This window comes from Aricia agestis, chromosome 3 (genome assembly GCF_905147365.1).
Source record: "Aricia agestis chromosome 3, ilAriAges1.1, whole genome shotgun sequence".
NCBI lineage: Eukaryota > Metazoa > Arthropoda > Insecta > Lepidoptera > Lycaenidae > Aricia > Aricia agestis.
In genome coordinates this window covers 17,169,766-17,191,457 of record NC_056408.1, presented here as the reverse complement: position 1 = coordinate 17,191,457, position 21,692 = coordinate 17,169,766, and the positions used below count along the sequence as shown (strand labels likewise).

The 21,692-nt window shown below is 36.5% G+C and overlaps 2 protein-coding genes across 2 annotated transcripts in view; one reads left to right on the top strand and one right to left on the bottom strand.

The window, feature by feature from the left end:
• LOC121725581 (suppressor of cytokine signaling 5-like) overlaps nucleotides 1-21,692 on the bottom strand; it is a 69,164-nt gene that overhangs the window by 31,517 nt on the left and 15,955 nt on the right. Inside the window, exons 2-9 of the mRNA XM_042112604.1 lie at nucleotides 5,795-5,867; nucleotides 3,639-3,735; nucleotides 2,820-2,912; nucleotides 2,087-2,157; nucleotides 1,935-2,004; nucleotides 1,626-1,701; nucleotides 1,300-1,419; nucleotides 244-358 (exon numbers count right to left, since the gene is read on the bottom strand). Coding sequence (XP_041968538.1) covers nucleotides 244-358; nucleotides 1,300-1,419; nucleotides 1,626-1,701; nucleotides 1,935-2,004; nucleotides 2,087-2,157; nucleotides 2,820-2,912; nucleotides 3,639-3,735; nucleotides 5,795-5,819 — 667 coding nt within the window. The 5' untranslated portion in view covers nucleotides 5,820-5,867. The remainder of the gene's footprint in view (nucleotides 1-243; nucleotides 359-1,299; nucleotides 1,420-1,625; nucleotides 1,702-1,934; nucleotides 2,005-2,086; nucleotides 2,158-2,819; nucleotides 2,913-3,638; nucleotides 3,736-5,794; nucleotides 5,868-21,692) is intronic.
• Nucleotides 8,217-12,063, top strand: LOC121740540. The gene is made up of 3 exons (XM_042133279.1): nucleotides 8,217-8,370; nucleotides 9,059-10,398; nucleotides 11,960-12,063. Exons 1-3 carry the CDS (start codon nucleotides 8,276-8,278, stop codon nucleotides 12,061-12,063), a joined length of 1,539 nt encoding a protein of 512 aa, XP_041989213.1. The 5' UTR covers nucleotides 8,217-8,275.

Below are 21,692 nucleotides of genomic sequence, written 5' to 3'. Positions count from 1 at the left end.
CTTAATTCTTCAAGCCCCATAAGAGCACCGGTGATCGCGACAACAATAGAATACAATAGCATTTCCTGGAAACTGTGATCGAAGTATTAAAATAATCCTTGAAGTCCAGGGAAGGTTTTTAAGTCGAAGTTCACCGGGAAGCTAGTAATAATATAAGTATAGAAGCACCCTGCACCACGTCATTTTAAAGTAAATCAATAATTATTGAAATATAAAGCTAGCAGTGAACTAAAATTGACATACCTTCAGGTTTATTGTCGAGGAGTCTCTCTGCCTCGTACCTGTCCATCTTGCCCCAGTAAAACGAGCAAGCTGTGATCTCTTGCAGATCAGGCACTAAGCAATGCTTATAGTCCACCTGAATCACAAAAAATTAAGCAATCTTCATATTGTGTCACGCGACAGTTATCCTTATATTGTATGAATACAATGATCGGTAATAGTTCATAATCTTGAAATATAACGACTATTATGACAATTGACAAGTAAAGAATTCTCCTTCAACACGTCAACACCTACGATGACATTCTATCTCATATTTCAAAATTACATTCAATGTAATAATTATAGAATAACGGCCGTTCCCAATATTTGATCTATCTCTGGTTTTGCCCTACTAGAGTTAGGAATAGCTCACAATTGACATAAAATATATGTCTATAGTGTCTAATGTGAGTTATTCCTATCTCTAGTAGGACAAAACCAGAGATAGATCAAATATTGGGAACGGCCGTAAGGAGATATACTTATTAACTGGAGAATTAGCATAAATTCCAGCTAGAAAAATTGATTATCAAAAATATAATGATAGTTTTATTTTTAATAAAATCGAGATGGCAACTCCTTCCAGCATTTTTCGCTATAGACAAAAATTCCGGATTTTGCTTACAAAGTCTTTGTTTTACCTGTAAGTCATACAATTAAATATTTAAAAATGCCGTAAAATATGACGGAGATACCTTATTGTCTCACCATTATTCAACACAACCACAATATTGTTTTGAAAAGAGATTAGCATTTCTTACGCCGGTTCTTCTCGCCAGGCTAGGTCCCTAGCCGGTGGGGGGCACCATAGCAGACTCGACGTTAAAAAATGTATTCAAATAATTTATTTCAGATTTTCATCCACAGTGTTAGTAAGAATCGGTCTTTACTTTAGTGTTAGCGACCAGAGCGAGGCATCTCTTTCTAATGACTATCTGAAAACATTATGTATGTGCCTTAGCGAACGCCGAACATTGACGAGGATAATTCCACATACCTATATAGATTTTATAAATATATTCTCATTTGTCTGACCTGCGTGTGTACTTTGGTGTAGGGATTGTGCGCGTGCGCGGCGGGATAGTGCGCGTGCGGCGCGCCGGACAGCGGCGGCGCCCGCAGCAGCAGCGCCCGCAGCTCGCCACCGCACACCACCTGAAAATTTACTTTTGTAGTGCACGATACAATGGAAAAAATCATCTTCCAGGCACTGATATTTAAAAAGTTCTTCTATCAGATAAAACTAGGCATTTAATGCATCAATTGCGGATGATTTCTATCAGAGTATTCAAATTTACTATCAGAATTCAGAAGATATTGTATAAATCATCAACAAAGGATGCGAAGCCCTTATTTTATACCTGAAACCGTCTGATGGAGCCATCCGCGGCCTGCGCCAGCTCGTTCCCCCGCCCTTCCTGCGCGGGCTCTCCGTCGCTGCAACCACGAACGAATAATTCAAAACACACAATAAACTCGGTTCCATTTATATTCAAGCAGTGGCGGCCCTAGGGGGTGGCGAACAGGGCAATCACCCGGGGCCTCGCTCTTGCAGGGGCGCAAGGTATTTTTTTGTAAGAAAAAGGGCTTCGCAAAGACCTTCCGCCCGGGGCCTCGCAATAGGTAAGGCCGCCACTGTATGTAAGCCTATGACGAGTTGATAAAATTACCTTCTAGCTGCTACGGAGAGAACGTAAACTTCTGCTGTCGTTTCTCCATTCTCTCTGCTAGCATCCGAATCTGCAAAAACAATGAATGTAGTTTTTCTATTTATTTAACTATATGTAATAAAAATAATTTAACATCGAAATCATAAACCGACCTGTATTTATGACTAGAGCATCTAACTCTCTTTGGAGGTCTCTCGCACCGAGTGTCAACACTGCTGCTAACCTGTAATACGACAAAGCATTTAATATATTCTGGTCATTCTGCCTAATCAGTCAATTTAACACGCTTTTATTTGCTTAGGCTGTGTGTATGTGACGGGATCTTTGAGCACGATGTTTACCTATCTTCAGTAGTCTAATTAATTCGAAACTGCATACGTGTTAAGAGCCAGTGTCAATGCAATAATTTGTTAAATTTTTAATAAAGCGTGTGCTTATAGTTTTTTTAACTATTATTAGGTGTAATCAGGTTGTATGTGGGTCTCCCAGGCGCTGTATCTACCCACTAACATGGTTGCGGAAAATATCGGTCATATTTCTAAGTGTCCTAAAAAAAATCCGCCTGAAGCGAATGTGTTCATTCAAAGTTGGTATTGTACCATCGAGGAAATTGATTCCTGGCCAGTTGACAGACCAACGTCATTTGGTCGGATCATGTCAATTCAATGTTAATAAATTTTGTGATCTGTCGGCTGGGTTTGACGTAACGCGACCAAGCTACGTAGGTCCCCCATCTGTGATCTGCCTAGGAATCAACTTCTCTGATATTGCAACAAAAATATTTTTAGATACAACGGTGATCGTTACTTAGTGGTGAATCTAATAAACTTGTGACTTATTGGTTAGGGTTTATATGGTTTGTTTTATGAATATCATAAAAAATACCTGTCATCATGGCAAGAATCGCCGACTCTTCGGTAAGCAGTGCAGACACAAGCCGGCCTGCGACGCCGACAAGCACATTCTCGACCACTCAGTCTGAGAAGCAAGACATTATTAACTTTAAGAGTGCCTACAGACGAACGGCACTTGTTGACGGCACGCGTCGACGGAAACCGTCGACGGTAATTGACGACTGTCGTCGACTGCAGTCGACAAGTGCCGTACTGCAGTCGACAAGTGCCGTTCGTCTGTAGAAAGCCTAACGGGATAAGCATGACTGCAGTAGAAAAATACAAAAGAACTAAAATATTTATAATATTATACTGTACACTTTTGAATATATTTTTTTTAAAGTGAAACTTCTTTAGACACGCTAACAGTAAAATTTCAAGGTCGTGTCATGAAAAAAAAGGGTCGAAATAATAATAATAATATTTTAGACAGAAGTTTCTCTTTTGCCACGTGTACTCTGAGCACACGCTCTTTTCTTAATCTGTCACTCCATCTTTTCTGGAAAGTATCCCTGGTGGTCATGTTAAGCGTCCAAATAAAAATTTTCTACATCCTTATAACTTCTACTTTTTTGTACTTACCAGATGACGCCCGCAACTTTGTTGCGCCACAATGCGTTTATCGCGCGGGAACGGTACTTTTTTCCGGGATGAAAAGTATCATATTGTCCCTTCCCGGGACTCAAAGTATCCCCATACCATTTGTCAGCAAAATCGGTTCAACGGTTTGGGCGTGAAAAAGTAACAAGTAAACAGACAGACAGGTTATCTCATGCGTTAGAGTGAGGCGTGTAAGAGGCGGGTAACAAACCTGTCCGTTACAGCGCTAACGTATCTATGAACGCTGCTGGGCGACTCCACGTATCTCCGCCGCTCCCATGCTCCGCAACCACACGTACACTCGCCGCCTGTCACAAGTTGTACATTCAATAATAGTATTTTTTACAAGCGATAATATTCCGATTTTATCGCTTCAGACTGAGCTATTGTATTACGACTTCCCCAAACATAGGCGCAAAAAAAATTACTAAAAGACAAAGGTCTCAATTTTTGGTTTTTTATTTATAACTAAAAAACTATGCGTTGTAGAAAAAATATTCTATCATGACATTAAAGCTTATTAAATTCTCTATAAATTAGATTCTATACAGTTTTACCAAATTCTCATCCGTTTTCGAACTACACGCTCAGGAAAAGTCAAAATTAAAAAAAGCTTTATTTTTAAATATTCCTTTCTATTTCTGTTTGAATAATAGCTTTATCGCTAACCCTACATCCCTCATCCCCTCACCCATCCCCTCATCACACCTCTTAAAGTGGCAACGCACCTGTAGCACCCCGTGTCGGATAAATAACGAGTGTCGAACGATTTATTCCACAAAAATGCTTGTATTTTCAGATTGGCGAAAAAAAAATTACACTTTTGCAATGGTATGGCGGCCATTGGGACCTGTCGGAAAAGTATGGCAAGGTAATTTTCGTGAATGGCTACTCGACGATGATTAGCTATGCAAAAATTAGCCTGGTACAATTTTTTTTATTAAAATTAACGTATTCGCGTCGGTATGGCAGGCTGTAAGCCGCATCGGACAAGTTTTTTACGCTTTCGTCTACTTATTTTTTTTCGACTTTAAGAAAATACAAGCATTTTTGTGGAACTAATCGTTCGACACTCGTTATAATATTTTATCCGACACGTTCGATTAACGCCCACGCGTTTGGGCTGTCGGTGCGAGCGCTATGACCATCATTTTCCTTTTTGCCTTTACGTAATTATACCCCTGTAGAACCGCCATACTGGCACAAATGACCAAGAATTTTGTGTCAGTATCTCCAGGCCTATAAGGTTCCCGCTTCTAAGCGTATTCTACAACTACTTTGTGGACTGTGCTATAATCTATACTAATATTATAAAGCGGAAGAGTTTGTTTGTTTGAACGCGCTAATCTCAGGAACTACTGCTCCGATTTGAAAAATTCTTTCAGTATTAGACAGCCCATTTATCAAGGAAGGCTAAGACTAATAAGAGCGAAGAAATAGACGAAAAATCGGGGGAAATTATTTGAAAGGGCTTATCTCACGAACTACTGGAGCAATTTTTCTATTATTTGGCACAGATAAGAAGTAGACCACGTGAAGGATCGTAGGCTATTTTTTGCATAGATTAAGTATTATAGTATAGATGTAGTCTTAGCCCGTCATCGCGTGGCCATTTTGTGCTTATTTCCATACAAGTAGTGTGCGTTTATGTTCTTGAATATTTCTACTTGTCGATTATTCCGAAGCACTTTATGATACAGGAAAGAAAGTCAATTAGTTCATGATATCGATTTACTATAGTTCAAGTGATGAGAATCCGTAAACACACGTAAAAAGCTATGCAATTTTTATAGCCAAATTATTAATTGATGTGACATTTTTAGCACTAATGCCTTATATAGCACAAATAAGGGATTAATAGACTTATAAATTATCTTTTTAGCTTACAAAAATACCGATTGAAAAGCCCAAAAAACGTTGTTCAAAACTTACGTATTTAATGTTAAATCCACGTGTTTGAGGCATTCTTTGGCCATTCTTATGGTTTATTATTTAGCGGAACCACAAAACTCAACAATATCTAGCATTAAATATTCACTAAAAACATTTATTAACACTTTTATTACATGAAATATGCCGACCGACTCTTTTGTTATGTCCTAGTAAGTAGGACATAACATTACACGCTTTTGACGCTTATACACCGATATAAGGCTCTCTCCAGTATATAGTACCTCAATGATTTTTTGACTAATTTGTCTGTGAAATATCTAATTTACGCGGGCGAAGCCGCGCGGAACGTCTAGTGATATATATTTTTGTAACACAAGAGTTGAAATATCATTGTACTGCCGGTTAAATAAATGCACTTACTATAAAATGCCACAACACTTGAATATATTTACCTATATTTTAAATGTTACTCACTCTTTCTTGAGGTTTGCTGCCCCATCGTATAAAATACTTTGTACTATGTGTAGTTCTTCCAACGAACAACCATCTGAAACAATAAAAATATTATAGTCAGAATTACAATATGATTATATTTCTTAGACCCGATATCTTCGTTTGCGTTTTACCAAGTTACTCGAAGAGTATACTATGCTTGGTATTATTATCCCTACGTCCCAGACAATACGCGTTGAGTGTTAGTTGAGTTGAGTGTTAGTGTTAGTTTAAGCATAAATGAATGTGTAATTGCTAAAGGATTGTCACATTTTTTTCCAACTTTTTTGATTGTATTGCTTGTATCACTTGCCAACACGTATATCTACATAGTTTTGTGTTATAACGGCACTTGTTCGTGCAATATTCATACAGGGACAGCTCGGCCAATATAGGGTTAAAACGGGACTTGTCCAGAGAAACGTGCCCTTTATGCTTTAAACTAAAAAAAAAAGAACTGTCAAACTGTCAGTCAGTCAGTCGTTCGGCGGGGTATCGTGAATATTGTGTAAAATGAGTGAAAGAAAAAGGAAAAAAGGCGTTCGCTTTAAAGAAGAATATGAACGGAACCGAATTAAAAAATCCAAAGTCACAGGAGAGAGTCACAGGAATTGGAAAGAGCGATTTGTCCCTGATAGAAATGACCCGGAATGAATTAACTGGTAATTGATTTCAACGAAGTGGAAATCTTTTTTAATTTTATAATATACAATAGTGTTAGTGCCTAATGTTCGACTGCTAGTGAATAAAGTTTTCAAGAGAGTCAGCAGGTCTTTCTCTCCAAATCCTTCGAACCCTAGCACTTAACAATAATATATGACCAGTGTAGTAAATAGTATACAGTTGGCCAACGGACACGTCTAGACAGAGCAATAGTGCGGGGCGTGCGGGGTGAGAGAGACGCGGTAGCGATCCTAAGCTGCCATATACTCGCTTGGGAGACGTCAGCCGGGGTTGACGCTTTTTAATTTGATTGTTTTAATTTGATTGTTTTAAGTGGTTTGCGACCGACAGTGTTTCGTTTGAGTTGTATGTATGTACTTATTTAAAAAGGCTCATACTACATGTGGTGTGAGAGACTGCATGTCTTATATTAATAAGAATATGAAATTTCATCACTTTGCAGACACTGAAGAAAGGTAAGTCCATTATTATTTTGTTACGTTGCTAGTTTGTGTTTGAATGTTTTCTGCGTAATAAGAATAAGTAAAATGGCGAACAGTTATCGACGCTTTAGTGCTTGTTTGGCCTACTAACCATATTGGTACAATTTTACAGGAGACGATTTTTTTGTTTTTTTTTTTTTTCGTAAGGCTATATTTTCTAGATTTGAAAGTCTTTCTATTAAGAAAGGTAGGTATTGTATTGTATGTATTAACATACAATACTATACCTATGCATTGATTGTTACAATTTCCATCTGAAGATTGTTATGAATTATACCTGAATGTGGAGGTTGAACACTAGAGGTAAGTAGGCCAAAGTGACTGATCATATTTTGTTGCGTGCTTGTTACTACTTAAAGTACCCTGTAAACGATCGTTTGACAAACTTGTTTGATGAAATTTACGTTTTCATCAAACGGCAGCGCAGACGAACAAACGTGCATCATACAAGTTTGTCAAACAATTCGAATCGGTTTGAGATCATGAGATCTTGTTTGGCAAATTGATGGTTTCAAGGATAACGGTGTTTACACTAACATCTTGTATATCAAAAATATCTGATATTTTGATATTTATTATAAATATCGGATGTTTACCAACCCTGCAAAAGCTAAAAATGTGAAACTGAAAGGAATTTTCGACGTTTGGATTTACTAGTTTTTAGATTGCGATTGTTGAATTTGACGATGTAGTAAATTCTCATGCGTAGATACAGTTTTTCGATTTAAGATGGTTGTTGACGACCATAACATTTCTTTTAGATCTATATTTTTAGAAAATTAGTTAAGAAGCGAAATTTTTATCATCTAAAGTATTCTAAAGCATTCTTCACTTTCAAAAACCACACAATTTGACAAAACCTTTTTCCAAAACCAAAAAAAAATTTTTGGTCGCTTCTAAATTTTGGTCACAGTCTCTTTTAGGTGTAAAGGTGAATAAGTCATATGAGTCATATAAAAGCAAAGGCAGCAACATCCATTTTTTTTAGAATTGCAACTTTGAATGCAGTCTAACAGTCTAATATCATCTGCATACAATCAATATAATAGTTCCTTACAAAACCAGCAACAAACCCTATAAAATCATCATTTTAGTTAAAGGTTAGTAGCAAAAACAGCAATATCCCACGTTGTTCACTGCAAAAACAGCATCTTCCCTCTCGACCAATCAGATGCCCGCATTACGCATGATTCAATATGGCGAATTTGTTTATCAATTGCTCGTGCGTGTAATTTGGATCAGTGATTTAAAATAGAAGAAGTATTGTTTTATCCATAATTATTGAAATAATAGCAAGATGGACTCTTACCCTTCACCTGTGAATAATAATTCCAGTAGAAAAAGAAATGCTGAACCCGGAAAATGGAAGCGAAATTTGGCCAAAAGACAGAGGTAAGTAAAGTGTGACTACGAAAGTTTGATATTTGAGTTTTTATCCGGCCATGTTTTTCACTTGTATGGATACAACTTGATAAAAAAAATCTGTTTACAAGTAATTTCACAGATTTTTAGGTATGTGTATAACGTATTTAAACGTATTGACGCTAAAAAAAATCGTTTCTTCGGTATCGTAACCCGAGTCCGTTTTGCTAAAAAAAGTTATAAAAACTTTTTCGTGTAAAAACGGAAAAATAGTAATTTTAAACTTTTGATCGTTTGATTAGGCACAGCGATACTAAAGGAACGGTTTTAAGATTTTGCATTAATTTCTAAATGTTCATGTAGATAGCAAAATTCTTATGCATGGGTGTTTACACACGGCGCCGCAGCGGCAGCGGCACCGCCGCCGCGGCGGTGCCGCTGCATTACTCATCCTTATATTTCTATGGGCCCTTACACACGGCGCCGCAGCGGCACGGCGGCACGGCATCGCCGTGTGTAAGGGCCCATAGAAATATAAGGATGAGTAATGCAGCGGCGCCGTCGAGGTGGCGGTGCCGCTGCCGCTGCGGCGCGTGTGTAAACACCCTTATGTGCCCAAGACAGAAAGGTGTGTACTGAATTGGGAGGCCAGCAGTGGGACACGGCAACTGAAGCTATAAAAAACTGTCTGCCTAATTATTTGTATATTTTGTTCTAGGTATTCTGCCAAAACTCTGCCAAAAAGATTGATGTGTACCCACAAGAAAACATTCAAATGTATGTCTCTAAAAATGAGTGACGTTAAAGATTTCTTTGAAAGTTTTTATGCACAGCCAGATAAACAGAAGCAAGATGCTATGCTACTAAAACATTGCACGCCTATTACCGTCAAGCGTCGCCGTTGTACTAACTCAAGCAAAGCGAAACAAAGATTTCAAACCAAGTTTTACATTTATAGTAAATCGGAAAATAAGAAGGTACAAGTTTGTCAACGCTATTTTTTGACAATTTTGCAAATAACGAAGTACAGAGTCCAAAGAATTATGAAAGAATATTACGACACTGGAAATCTTTTAACTGAAAACAGAGGAGGCGATCGCGTTTCTATGAAATATACAGCAAAACGAGAAGCAATCATGAGCTTCATTAATAAGATCCCATGCGAAGAACCCCACTACTGTCGAGGAAACACAAAAAGGTACTATCTTTCTTCGGAGTTATCAATCAACAAATTATGGAAGATGTATAATTCTGAAGCTGTCGATGACTTAAAAGTCAAAAAATCATATTTTCGACGTATTTTTAACACAAAATATAATCTTTCATTTGGAACTCCAAGAACGGATGTATGTGCTACTTGCTTAAGATTTTCTGAAGAAATGAAACGAGAAAAAGACGACAAAGTACGCGTCGACTTAATGACGGCGCAAAGAGTACACAAATTAAAAGCGAAGGCGTTTTTCGAAAAAGTGAAAGAAGAAAACACAGACTTTATAACGTTTTCTTTTGACTGCGAAAAAAATTTAAATTTGCTCAAAGTTCCAGACCAGGTAGCATATTACCTGAGAAATGTTTACCTATACAATTTCACTATCACAGTTGGCTCATCAAAAAGTAAATTGCTTCCTGAGAATGTGTTCGCATACTGCTGGACTGAGGAAAAATATCCCAAGGCTGCAAATGAAATAGCTTCAGAATTATATCATAGGCTGCAAAATACGGACTTTAGTACAGTGACAAAAGTCAGACTCATTTCAGATGGCTGTGCCGGTCAAAACAAAAACACCATCATGCTAGCTATGTTGTCGAAGTGGTTAACTGAAGCACCACAAAATGTCAAAGAAGTGGAATTCGTATTTCCCGTTGTAGGACATTCTTACATACCGCCAGACAGAGTTTTCGCTCAAATTGAGAAAGAAGTCAGAAAACATGAAGTCATAAACGGCCCTCAAAAGTACTTGGAGGTTATATCAGGGTTCAGCACTGTTAATAAATTAGGAGCAGAATGTGAAGTTCTCGATTGGAAGACAGCTTCACAAGAAGTCTTTAAACCAGTAGGTAAATGGCACTTTCAATTTAAATTATGCAAACGTTTTGTTTTAAGACGTTCTATAAGAGGCCAGAATGTTTTAATTGGTGGACATCTGCACTACAAAACTGATGACGGAATTTGCAAAAATGTTTGCAAAAAAGGAAAGTTAAGTTCCATGATAAATCCTTCAAAAATAAATCCAACATGTAGGTTAACTGACGCAAAGAGAAAAGACACTTTAACACTGTTAAAAAGTCATTGGGGCAACAACTGGGAGCAAAACCATGAATTAATATTTTTTAAAACTCTTTTACAAGAAGCTGAAACCACTGAAGGCAGCGAAGAGTTCTGTGAACTACAGGAAGTAGATATAGGCGACATGCGTGTGTGATTTTTTAAAATTAATTATAAGTGTTAAATATTTACGCATTAATAAAAATAGAAACTTAAACAATATCTTTTTGTTCTACTAGCTGTACCGGCAAACATTGTTTTGCCATATAATGTATTTCGCCCATTTCATGAAAATAGATTAAGTAGTTTAGGCGAAAATCATAAAAGTTTATTGTGCGGGAACCGTACATTTTCCGGGACAAAAAGTATCCCTTGTCCTTTCCCGAGGCTCAAAGTATCTCCATACCAAAATTCATCAAAATCGATTTAATGGTTTACGCGCAAATCATAAAAGTATATTTTGCAGTAACCGTACATTTTTCCAGGACAAAATGTATCCTTTGTTCTTTTTTGGGACTCAAAATATCTCTATACCAAATTTCAGCAACATCGGTCAGGCCATTTACTCGTGATGTGGTGACCAAGGGCTTTATGGATTCATTTTTAACACGCTTTTATTAACTTCACCTGTATGTGAGCTTGTTTGCTTGCTTGTATGTAACTCTCTTTTGCGCGCCTGCTGCCTTCCTTTTAAGAATATTGAACTAAAAAGTTAAAAATAAATATAGTTTAAAAAAACTAAAAAAACACGCTTTTAAAGAATATCGAACTAAAAAGTTGAAAATAAATTTAAATAATTGAGGGAAAAGCGTGGGGCGCTTTGTGCCATAATTTTCGTATATCGAGCACCCCACGCTTTTCCCTCAATTATTTAAATTTATTTTAAACTTTTTAGTTCGATATTCTTTAAAAGCGTGTTTTTTTAGTTTTTTTAAACTATATTTATTATTTATATACATTACTTTAACATTCCTATTTATTTCAAAAGTATCAAGATTATTTACGTTTATTGCATTCAAAAATAAGTTACTGCAAAAATAGCAACATCCTAGCCATATTGGTGCAAAAGCAGCAATATCCAATTATTGGTAGCAAAAACAGCATCATCCGAAATTGATTTGTATTTTTGAGGATTGTCTTGGTTTATATTGAAGTTATTTTTTAATTTTCATAATTCTAAGATAATTTTACAACTATAGACAAACGTAAGCTGTGCACAATAATTGTAATATGCGACCTAAACAAAAAAAAAGGTTACTCACATTTCAAATAAACTGGATGTTGCTGCCTTTGCTTTTATATGACTCATATGCTATAATATATGCATAAGTAATATGCTAATTAATGACACAGGCAGTGACGATGAAATGTCCGACGAAGACGGCGAGGAAGACATGGCTCAGCAGCCACTGCTCGTGCCCAGGGCTACGAGGATTTTTATGTCGGAGAAAAATTAGGCCGAGGAGGTGGTGTAAACATCAGATTTAATTGGCCACTTTTTCCTTCCACTTTCCTCCAACCCGAGCCCAGGGTTGAACGCGAGCCTGAACCCAGCAGCGCCGAAATATGACCGGTCAATAAATTTGATTTCAGGTGGAGAGGGTTTTTTTCAGTCAACTTTCCTGAGGTAAAGGGGAAACCCTTCTGTGGCCTCATTAGTGGTCCCACATTAGAATTTGCCAGCCCATACGAAGCATTTACGGCGATATGGGATCGCATAATTATGAAGCACATAGCTGTCGAAACAAACCGCTACGCGCAACAGGTAGGTAGTGACGACTATGTTGCACGAGGGTTCCCTTGCCCCAAGAAGCCGCATCGCTTCTTGGCGAGACACAGACACGGACGAACTATACATATTTTTCGCTGTTATCCTGGCGACCGGGATTATGGTGAAATCATGTATAGATACCTATTGGAGCTCTGACCAGGGCATCCTTTCGTCGCCAGGTTTTGCTTCAGCAATGGGCTACAATAGGTTCCAGCTTCTGTCAAAATGCCTACATTTCAGCGACAATAATAATTGTAACCCCAACGAAATGACGCGATCAGAAGCAAGACTTCTTAAAATTCGACCCATCATTGCTCATATGTAAACATGCAACATTTGACTGAAGATGTAAGATTTCTTTTTCATTTTACTACTACTACATAAATTAAATATTATTTTCAGGTACCACCAAGAACAACATGAAACCCATCTTTCAAAATTTTGTAATTACATTAAAAGGCAAATTAGAAAATTTTAAATCGAAAATAAAGTCTCAGAAATAACAGATCGCAACTGCAAAATGCCTTTCACAGTCACAATTATTTTTAAAAGTGATAAAAAGTATGCCTGATTCAATAAAACATTCACAAATATGCAACTTCAGTTTAAAAAGAAACCCAGAGGCAGAAGATTTTCATTAGATGAAAAAATTATGGCATTATCCATTTTTAAGTAAGGGCCCAAGGTTTACAAATTTTTGAGTAAATTGTACTTGAAAAAGGTTGTAGAGAAGTTGCCACATGAAAAAAGAAAAGTTAATATATTATTTGACGCAATGGCCCTACAATCAAGTCTTGAATACGACTCCACTGTAGATAAAATCACAGGTTTTGAGGACTTTGGTGTTAAAAACACCACAAATATCGCCGACCACGCATTGGTTTTCATGATAAAATGTATAAAAGGAAATATAAAACAACCAATTTGCTTCACGTTTTGTCAAAGTACAACAAAAAAAGATACATTAAAGATACTCATTACTAAAACAATAAAAGAGTTACGCAAAGCTAAATGTTGTTGTGGGAACAGTATGCGACCAAAGCTCCACAAATGTGAGCGTTATCAAAGGCTTACAAGAAGACACCAAGACACCTCCGAGAAGGAAAGCAGTTTAATTCTGTTACTTTTGAAATCGACGGAATAAAAATTTATACATTATTTGACGCGCCGCACTTATTAAAGGATTCAAGCAGCCGGAACATCTTGTACATGAACCACATTTGTAGAGGATGTTTGATTTTTGTGAATTGAGCCAAAATATGCGCCAAGCCAACGATAACACCTTCGTTGATCTTTGAACAATATCAGAGTAGGCAAACTAACCTTAGAACAACTGGCCACGTTAGGTACAAGAAAAATAACTATTGAAACAAACGATTATGATAAAAAAGTACATATATATCCCACGTTGAAACAGGTAGTCATATAATACCAAGATGTCGGAACGTTTAACGTTACTTACTAAAATGTACACCATCACAGCAATAGATACATCCACAGAATCGAAGACATACGGACAGACCCCGAAACCTGATCATTTACCTAGTGACCCCAATAGGACTGGGGGTATAATAAACAGGGCTTGTACCATGAAACTGTTTTGAGACCCAAATAATCGGACGAAAATGCCGCCTCCTACTCTAACAAACGCGAAATGACGTTGTTGGAGCAGGACGCGGGATTCTTATCCGATTGTTTGAGTCTCAAAACAGTTTCGTAGTAGGCCTACTGCATCAAATTGGGTATCGGCTCCCGAGTAATGCTTCGTATTCGCAATTTGAATGTACACCAGGGTTTCGTAAACGGAGCGATGGAAGTGGTGAAGGCCTTCGAATGGCCTGCTCTTCGGCGCGATCAGTTGGAACAGGGAGAACAGCCAAGCATTGTTCTCATACAATTTGACGACGCATCCATAAAAGCAGATAGTAACGGACTTATCAGAATCGAGCCTTGCCGTACTGAATTTGACGGCTTGAGGGGGTCTGGAAAAATTCAGCGCAAAATGCTCCCGCTGATTCTTTCTTGGGGTTGTACTGTACATAAATTACAAGGTTGTACTCTAGATAAAGCAGTTATCGATCTAGGAAAGTCATTGTTTGCTAAAGGACAGGCCTATGTCGCTCTCAGTAGAGTCAAAATCATAGAGGGATTGTTTAATTGTAAGTGCCTTGGATCATAATAAATTACTTAAAAATCCACATGACAGTCGATCGTTAGCAGAATTAGATAGATTAAGAAATCTTCCCAGGTCCTCTTAATATATGAAACATTTAATCTATTTATACTAACGACCTCATCCACTAATTCATGACCCATTCGATGCCATCGACGCAAATGTGCACCGCTACTACGAAATACTGGGAGCTTCATACGGGGAAACCGTTGCTATACGCGCTACGATCCACGTGCTACGAAATAGTAAAATAGGATATCTCTACATATTACTATACGCAGATACATAAGTCAAAAGAGATGTCGTATGTCAACTACCTAGTTTTTAGTTCATCAATTTAACTTTTGTTAATATTATGCGCCATAAATACACTTTGACACCAAAATGGTACAAATAATAAAAAGTAAAAAAAATAAAACCCAACTACGACAAAAAACGACGCGGAAAAAGACGTTTACAGAAATTCTTGACTGAATCTACAGTGGCACCTATAGATCAAAGAGGCAAGCATACTAACAGGCCTAAAATGTTACCTTTACCTCTAAAACATCTCATTGTTGAACACATTAAGTCTTTTAAAGCAAGACAATCTCATTATTCTATTTGAAAAAATCCAAATAGATTATATTTGCCAGAAACTTTAAGTATCAATAAAATGCATAATTTATTCATTGATCAGTTTAAGATTAGAGTTCCATATAAAGCATATTGGTCCATATTCACTACAGAGTTCAACATTAAATTTGGAGTGCCTAGATCTGATACTTGCACAGCTTGTGATCAATTTCGTATTAAACTCGAGAGTAGACTTGATGAATCTGAGAAAAATAAAATTATCACAGAGAAGATTCTTCATCTTCTAAAAGCTGAAAAGTTTTATGAACTTAAACGATTATGGAAACAAAGGGCACGAGAAGGTCAAGTCACAGTGATATCATTTGATTTTATGCAGAATTTACCATTACCACATATTCCCACTAATACTGTATTTTATTGCAGACAGCTCTGGTATTATGTGTTTGGTTTGCATGACCTCAGCAATGATGATGCTTCTTTGTATTGTTATCATGAAGTTGTTGGGAAAAAAGGACAAAATGATGTAACTTCGTTTTTGTTTCAATATTTAACACACAAAGATGTAAAACAAAAATTTGTGCTCTTTTCAGATGGATGCTCTGGACAAAATAAAAATTATGTAATGGTTCACTTTCTATATATGTTAGTTCACTGCCTTCATATATTTGACAGCATTACCTACATCTTTCCTATCAGAGGACATTCTTTTTTGCCAAATGACCAAGACTTTGCTATTATAGAAAAGAGGAAGAGAAAAGAACAGGCTGAAACACCAAGTGATTGGGATTCCATCATGAGTGGATGTAGACAGTCTCCAAATCCATTCAATGTAATTAAGGTAGATCAAAGCATGTTGTTTGACATCAAAAAAGCAACAGAGCCATATTTCCTAAAATCCCCAAAACCAGCTGTACAGCTAAAAATTTGAGGATGTACAAAATAAACAAAGAATCACCATTATTGTTTGTGAGAGATCATTATTCTGGTCCTTGGCGGTCTTGCATAATCAGAAATAAAAAAAAATGCCCCAAGATATGACATTAAGCCCTATCTACACAAAGCCTATCCCAATAAATACTGCCAAACTAAATAATTTGCAAAAATTTGTCCCATTTTTGAAAGAGTCTAACCAACAGTTTTATTCTACTCTCAACACCACCGATGATGATGTAAGTGCTGATGTTGATAACTCGGATAACAGTAGTGGTGAGGAATAGGTGTGAATGATTATTGTTTTATATAAAGCACCAATAAATACTAAATATATAAATTGCCTTGTCTTTTATTTTGAAATATTTTCTTCAAGAACTACCTATGTCACATTTTAACCTCCAGTTTCCCATCAAAAGTAACCTTTCTCACTTCCTTCTCAAGTTTAGCTCAAGATTTATATAGGAATTCAAATATTTAAAAATGTTCAAAATATCCAAAATGATAGCTAATATAGTGTAAATCATAATAAATAGCAAGTAAAATATAAATAGTTAAATAAGGAGATGTGAAAAAGTTTTTTGTTTCTACTGCAAAACTAACTAATTTGACAAAGTTGGTTTTTTAAATAATGTCTTCAATTTAGCGCGGGTATGTGATGAACATTTAAATAGCAATTTGTGGGATATGCTTTATGAAGCAGAAAACTCAATTTCTACTTTTACTCCCGAACAAATAGCACATGTTTTCTCATTTGTGAATGCATTTAATGCATCCTTTGATTTTGAAAATCCGTTAGAAATAGATGATCGGATGTTTTTCTACTGGTTCGGGTACACAAAGGAAAAATTCCGCACATTATTAAATGAAGTTCCACGTTTAAATGAAATGCGGAAAGGAACATTAGGCTTAGCCTTATTGCTTTTAAAAATGAGAACCGGTGATCCCGATACTAGAATATCATCTTTAGTGGGAATGCCAAGACTGGAGAAGGAATGGCAATAATGCCATTGTTATTTGTGATGGTACATACATTTATATTCATAAAAGTTCCAACTATATGTTTCAAAAACAAACATATTCTCTACATAAGTACCGTAATTTAGTGAAGCCATTTTTAATAGTAGCTTGCGATGGGCATATTATTGATATTTTCGGTCCATACAAGGCAACTACATCAGATACTGATATTATGGCTAGCCTTTTTTCAGAAGGTTCTGCTCTAAGATCATATTTTTTAGAAGACGATGTGTTCATTTTAGATCGTGGCTTCAGAGATAGTATTAGTTTATTAGAAGGATGTGGGTACAGAACCTGTATGCCAGATTCGCTTTTAGAAGGCGAACGCCAATTAACTACAGCTCAAGCCAATGAGAGTCGCTGTGTAACATTATGTCGATGGGTAGTAGAAGCAGTGAATGGTCATTTTAAAACTAATTTTAAGCTGTTCAGACAGGAATATTTTCATTTAGCCCTACCTAATTTGTTGGAATTTTTTTCAATTGCAGCGGCTCTCTTAAATAGATTTGGCGTTCGCTTCCAAGACAATCTGGCAAATATGGTTAATGAATTACATATGAATCGACGCACATCTTCATTTCAAAGCATTTCTGCTGATAGGAATAATGTTCTATACTTCCCAGTTATGGAATACAGAGATTTAATTCTTTTTGCATTAGGGACTTATCAGATCAGACAAGCCCGATCCTATTATGGGGAGCACATACGTTTTCACGGGGGGTATAGAATAGAAGTGAGTACAGAGCCAATAAACTCAACTGATTACAACTTCAGAGGCAGTGATGACGCTAGTTTAATAAGAGGGAGGATAAAATCGAGGCATGTTAGTCGAAAACAATATTTTGTTTAAGTTTTAATAGATAATAATATACCTGGACGAATGGGAATCAGTGAATATTGCTGTAATTGCCTTGTTGGTCGACGTACACTTGGATGTTGCGCTCATGTTATGACCATAGTTTGGTATTTGGGATGGGCCAGATATCAAGAAAATATCCTTGCACCAGCAACTTTTTTAGATGATGTCATAGTTTTAGAGGATGATGAGGAATAAAGTATTATAAAATCAAATTATTCTTGTTTTTTTATATAATCCTACCTTATCCAGATGCTTCAAATGAATTGTTTTTAGAAAATGTGTACTATGTAATTTGAAATATTGAATAAGTATAATAATAATACTCCCCACACCGGTTTCGGTGACGGTGGCCAGCTTCATTGAAACCAGGCCAGGTACGCAGGAGTAATTTTATAGTGCTCAAGTGTGTGCGCAGTACACAAGAGCACTCTCTATTCCTTCACTCTCATAACCCAGTGGGACGGACGACCGACACGACTGGCGGGAGATCAGGCGCAGGTCCGACTTTTTACATGCCCATCCGACGCATGGATCATCTTACTTGTCAGACAATCAGGTGATCAGCCTGCATTGTCCTAACCAAACTTGGAAATAACATGTTTCCAACGCGGGAATCGAACCCACGACCTCCGAGTCAAGAGCCGCGCTCTATACCACTAGACCACGGAGGCGTTGAATAAGTATAAGTAAGTACTTACAATTCATTTTATGCACTGCTATTTGTAGCAAAGTACATATTACGAATGTGAAGCAATTTTGAAGGAAAATAAATTCAAGACTGCATCCAGATAAATTCAAATAATTTTACTTAAATGGGGGCAGCACTGGACTTAATGAATCCTCATAAGAAACCTTCCTAAAATCCTTTTTCGACATATTAAAGTACGCTAAGAAGCCTTTGGTAGCCCTGGCACGACTATTTATTCTGTTAGATATCATTTCAAGCTATAAAAGCATGTGATACATTTTGATGACTGATGTCTCCATAATATCTTCCCTCAACATCCATATTTCTCCCTCTCACTATTCATAAAGTTCAAGTTATTAAAAAAGTTATCACCAATCTAAGTGGGATCCACATCCCGTTGCTTAACTTGTGTTTTCATTAATTATTTTTGACTAGCAATCGTAACCTTCATTTCTCCATCAGTTTTTTGAATATTTAATAATGAATACTTACATTATTATTTCATGGTACATGCATTAAATAATAAGCTAAATAATTACATAACCTTCAAAACTTCTAAGTATGATAACTCAAAAACCTGGCCTTCTAAAATCACGATTTTTTTTCTGAAAAATCAGTAATAAATGCTCTTTAAAATAAGGTATATTTTACTCATAGACGCTTACTTTATTTATGACCTAAATTCGTCTATGGGAAGCTGCCCTAGCTCTTTAATATTCCTTAGAGAAAATCATATTCCATATAAAATACGATTAACGAGAAAGTGACTCGATTTTATTAATTAGATCGGCGGCAGACGCTTAAGGACGCCAGTCCTTAAGTGTCTGCCGCGGATCTAGCCGCCAGGCTGCGAAAATACTTGCACTGTGAAAAAAGTAGAGTGTCGCCGTTTGTCACACCTTTGTGATTACACAAAAATAAAAATCGTAAACATCGATACTAGCCCTTAAACGTTTTTATTTACAGATACAATTTAACGACCAGGAGTTTATTTGCCATCCTTGTGGGCGACGCGAAGCCTATCCACCGCGAAACTGTCGAATATAATTTTCGTAACCCTGAAGAGCTATCTGCAGTACAACCTGCAGAACAACACGCAAGACAATCTACGACACATCTATCGCGTTTTAAGAGCACCAAATACATCTAATTCATGCAATGTCTTTGGTTGCCAAGATCAGTCGCGCTATCGAGTTCCTTAACATATGAAAATACGTCTGCTACATGAAAACTATTATGTACCGCCTGCTGCACGAATATGCCAAGAACATCTTCAATTAACGACTTTGAAGTTTTATTGTCAGCAAATAACATCAGCCATGATTTCAACGAGGACCAAATCATGGATATGATGAATATTTTAAGATCTTGAGCAGATCTTTTTTCAGGTCATCGGAAGACTGGATTTTGAAAATATAGAAAATATGGATTATAACTGGTTGCACAATAGACCAATTTAATGCAATTTTGGAGCAAATGCCGTCGTTGATACAAACATGCAAAAAACCTAAGAGTGCATTGGCTGCCTATTTAATTAGCTACGTACTGGTGAACCAGACACAAGATTGGCAGACATGTTGCATATGAGTCGAAGAACGCTGGAAAGACTACTTAAAGCAGCGAGAGAATGCTTAACCCGTGACTATGTGCCAATCCATTTAGGATGGGATCATATGAGGCGTCTAGTTCCAGAAACCGCCAACTCCATTTTTTAAAGATTTTGACATTTGAATGTGGTTTAAAAGAAAAAAAAAAGTAGTTTACTTGTCTCTAAGTACTCAGATCCATACCTCGCCAAATCCAATACAAAAAGCTGCCTAAATTAAACGGTGAATTTCAAAATCCGCCAGCTCCAATTCCGAGTTAGTTTCAGACCCCGCCACCTCCTGTCGACCAATCAGTGAGCTGCTTTTTTAATACAAATCATTATGGCGGAGGAGCGTCTTGCGTGTGTTTAGTAGTGTAATTTTATTTTGATTTTGGCGAAAATAATGTGTGATTTAGTAAAAAATGTGGAAAAAGCTGAACCTAATAAAGGCAGAAAAAGGAAAAAGCAACCAGAATTATGGGAAACGACCAAAAAGCGTGAGAAAAGGTAAGAGAAAGTACCACGATTTGTATGGCTAATCGTTTGAGATGACAGTTGGAATAATATACAGGTTGTTTTTTGTTTCTAATGTTATATGATTATGGCATGTTTTTTTTTATCCCGAATGAAACTACGGCGGATCGCTCAATGAATGAAAAAGATTTTTTAATAAAAATTTTGAACATGTTGGGTGCTGACTGCTGTTACTGCTGTATCGATGCCTTTTCAGGCAACCATTCTTGAAAAGTCTAATAATGAAAAATTAATAAATTAGTAGAATGTGCCTCCACAAAGAGACTGAACCTAAATAATTATTGAGTTAAATCGGCCAAGTGCGAGTCGGACTCACGCACGAAGGGTTCCGTACCGTAATAGACCAAACATAGGCAAAAAATATATAAATATTAATATATTATTTTTATTTTATTAATAATTTATTTATTTAGGACCAAAAACAGTTTTGCATTAATTACAACAATAGGTTTGGACATTTAAAAATACTAGCTACATGCAGTAACTAATTACAATTGGTCACAACATGCAATTAACATCATAAAGTAAACAGTAAACACAATTTGAAATAAAAATAAACATATCGATAAAAATACAGATTTTAAAATAACAAAAAATATACAATTCATTAAGTTTAAATAACAATAATAAAATAATAAAAATAACAATAATAAGGGTTCAATTGTAAAATAAATTATAAAACGATTTTTGAATATAAATTATGTAAAATTTAAGTTAAAAATGCTTACTAAAATACTAATTAAAGCGGCAAGAGATATACTTACACAATCTGTGAAAATTTCAGAAATCTAGCTATAGCGGTTCGACAACAACAACATTTTATTCTTGCCAAATGGGTAGGCAGAAACCATTGAACCTTACTGCCATATACATAATTAATACATCTTTTATTCCAGGTATACCTGAAGGTATGCCTACTGATTTACCTACACCACCGACGTGCAGAC

Coding starts and splice junctions, on each gene's coding strand:
- LOC121740540 (XM_042133279.1), top strand. CDS start 8,276: ATGGACTCTTACCCTTCACCTGTGAATAATAATTCCAGTAGAAAAAGA. Junction 8,371..9,058: donor AATTTGGCCAAAAGACAGAG/GTAAGTAAAGTG, acceptor ATTTTGTTCTAG/GTATTCTGCCAAAACTCTGC. Junction 10,399..11,959: donor AGAAGTCTTTAAACCAGTAG/GTAAATGGCACT, acceptor TTAATGACACAG/GCAGTGACGATGAAATGTCC.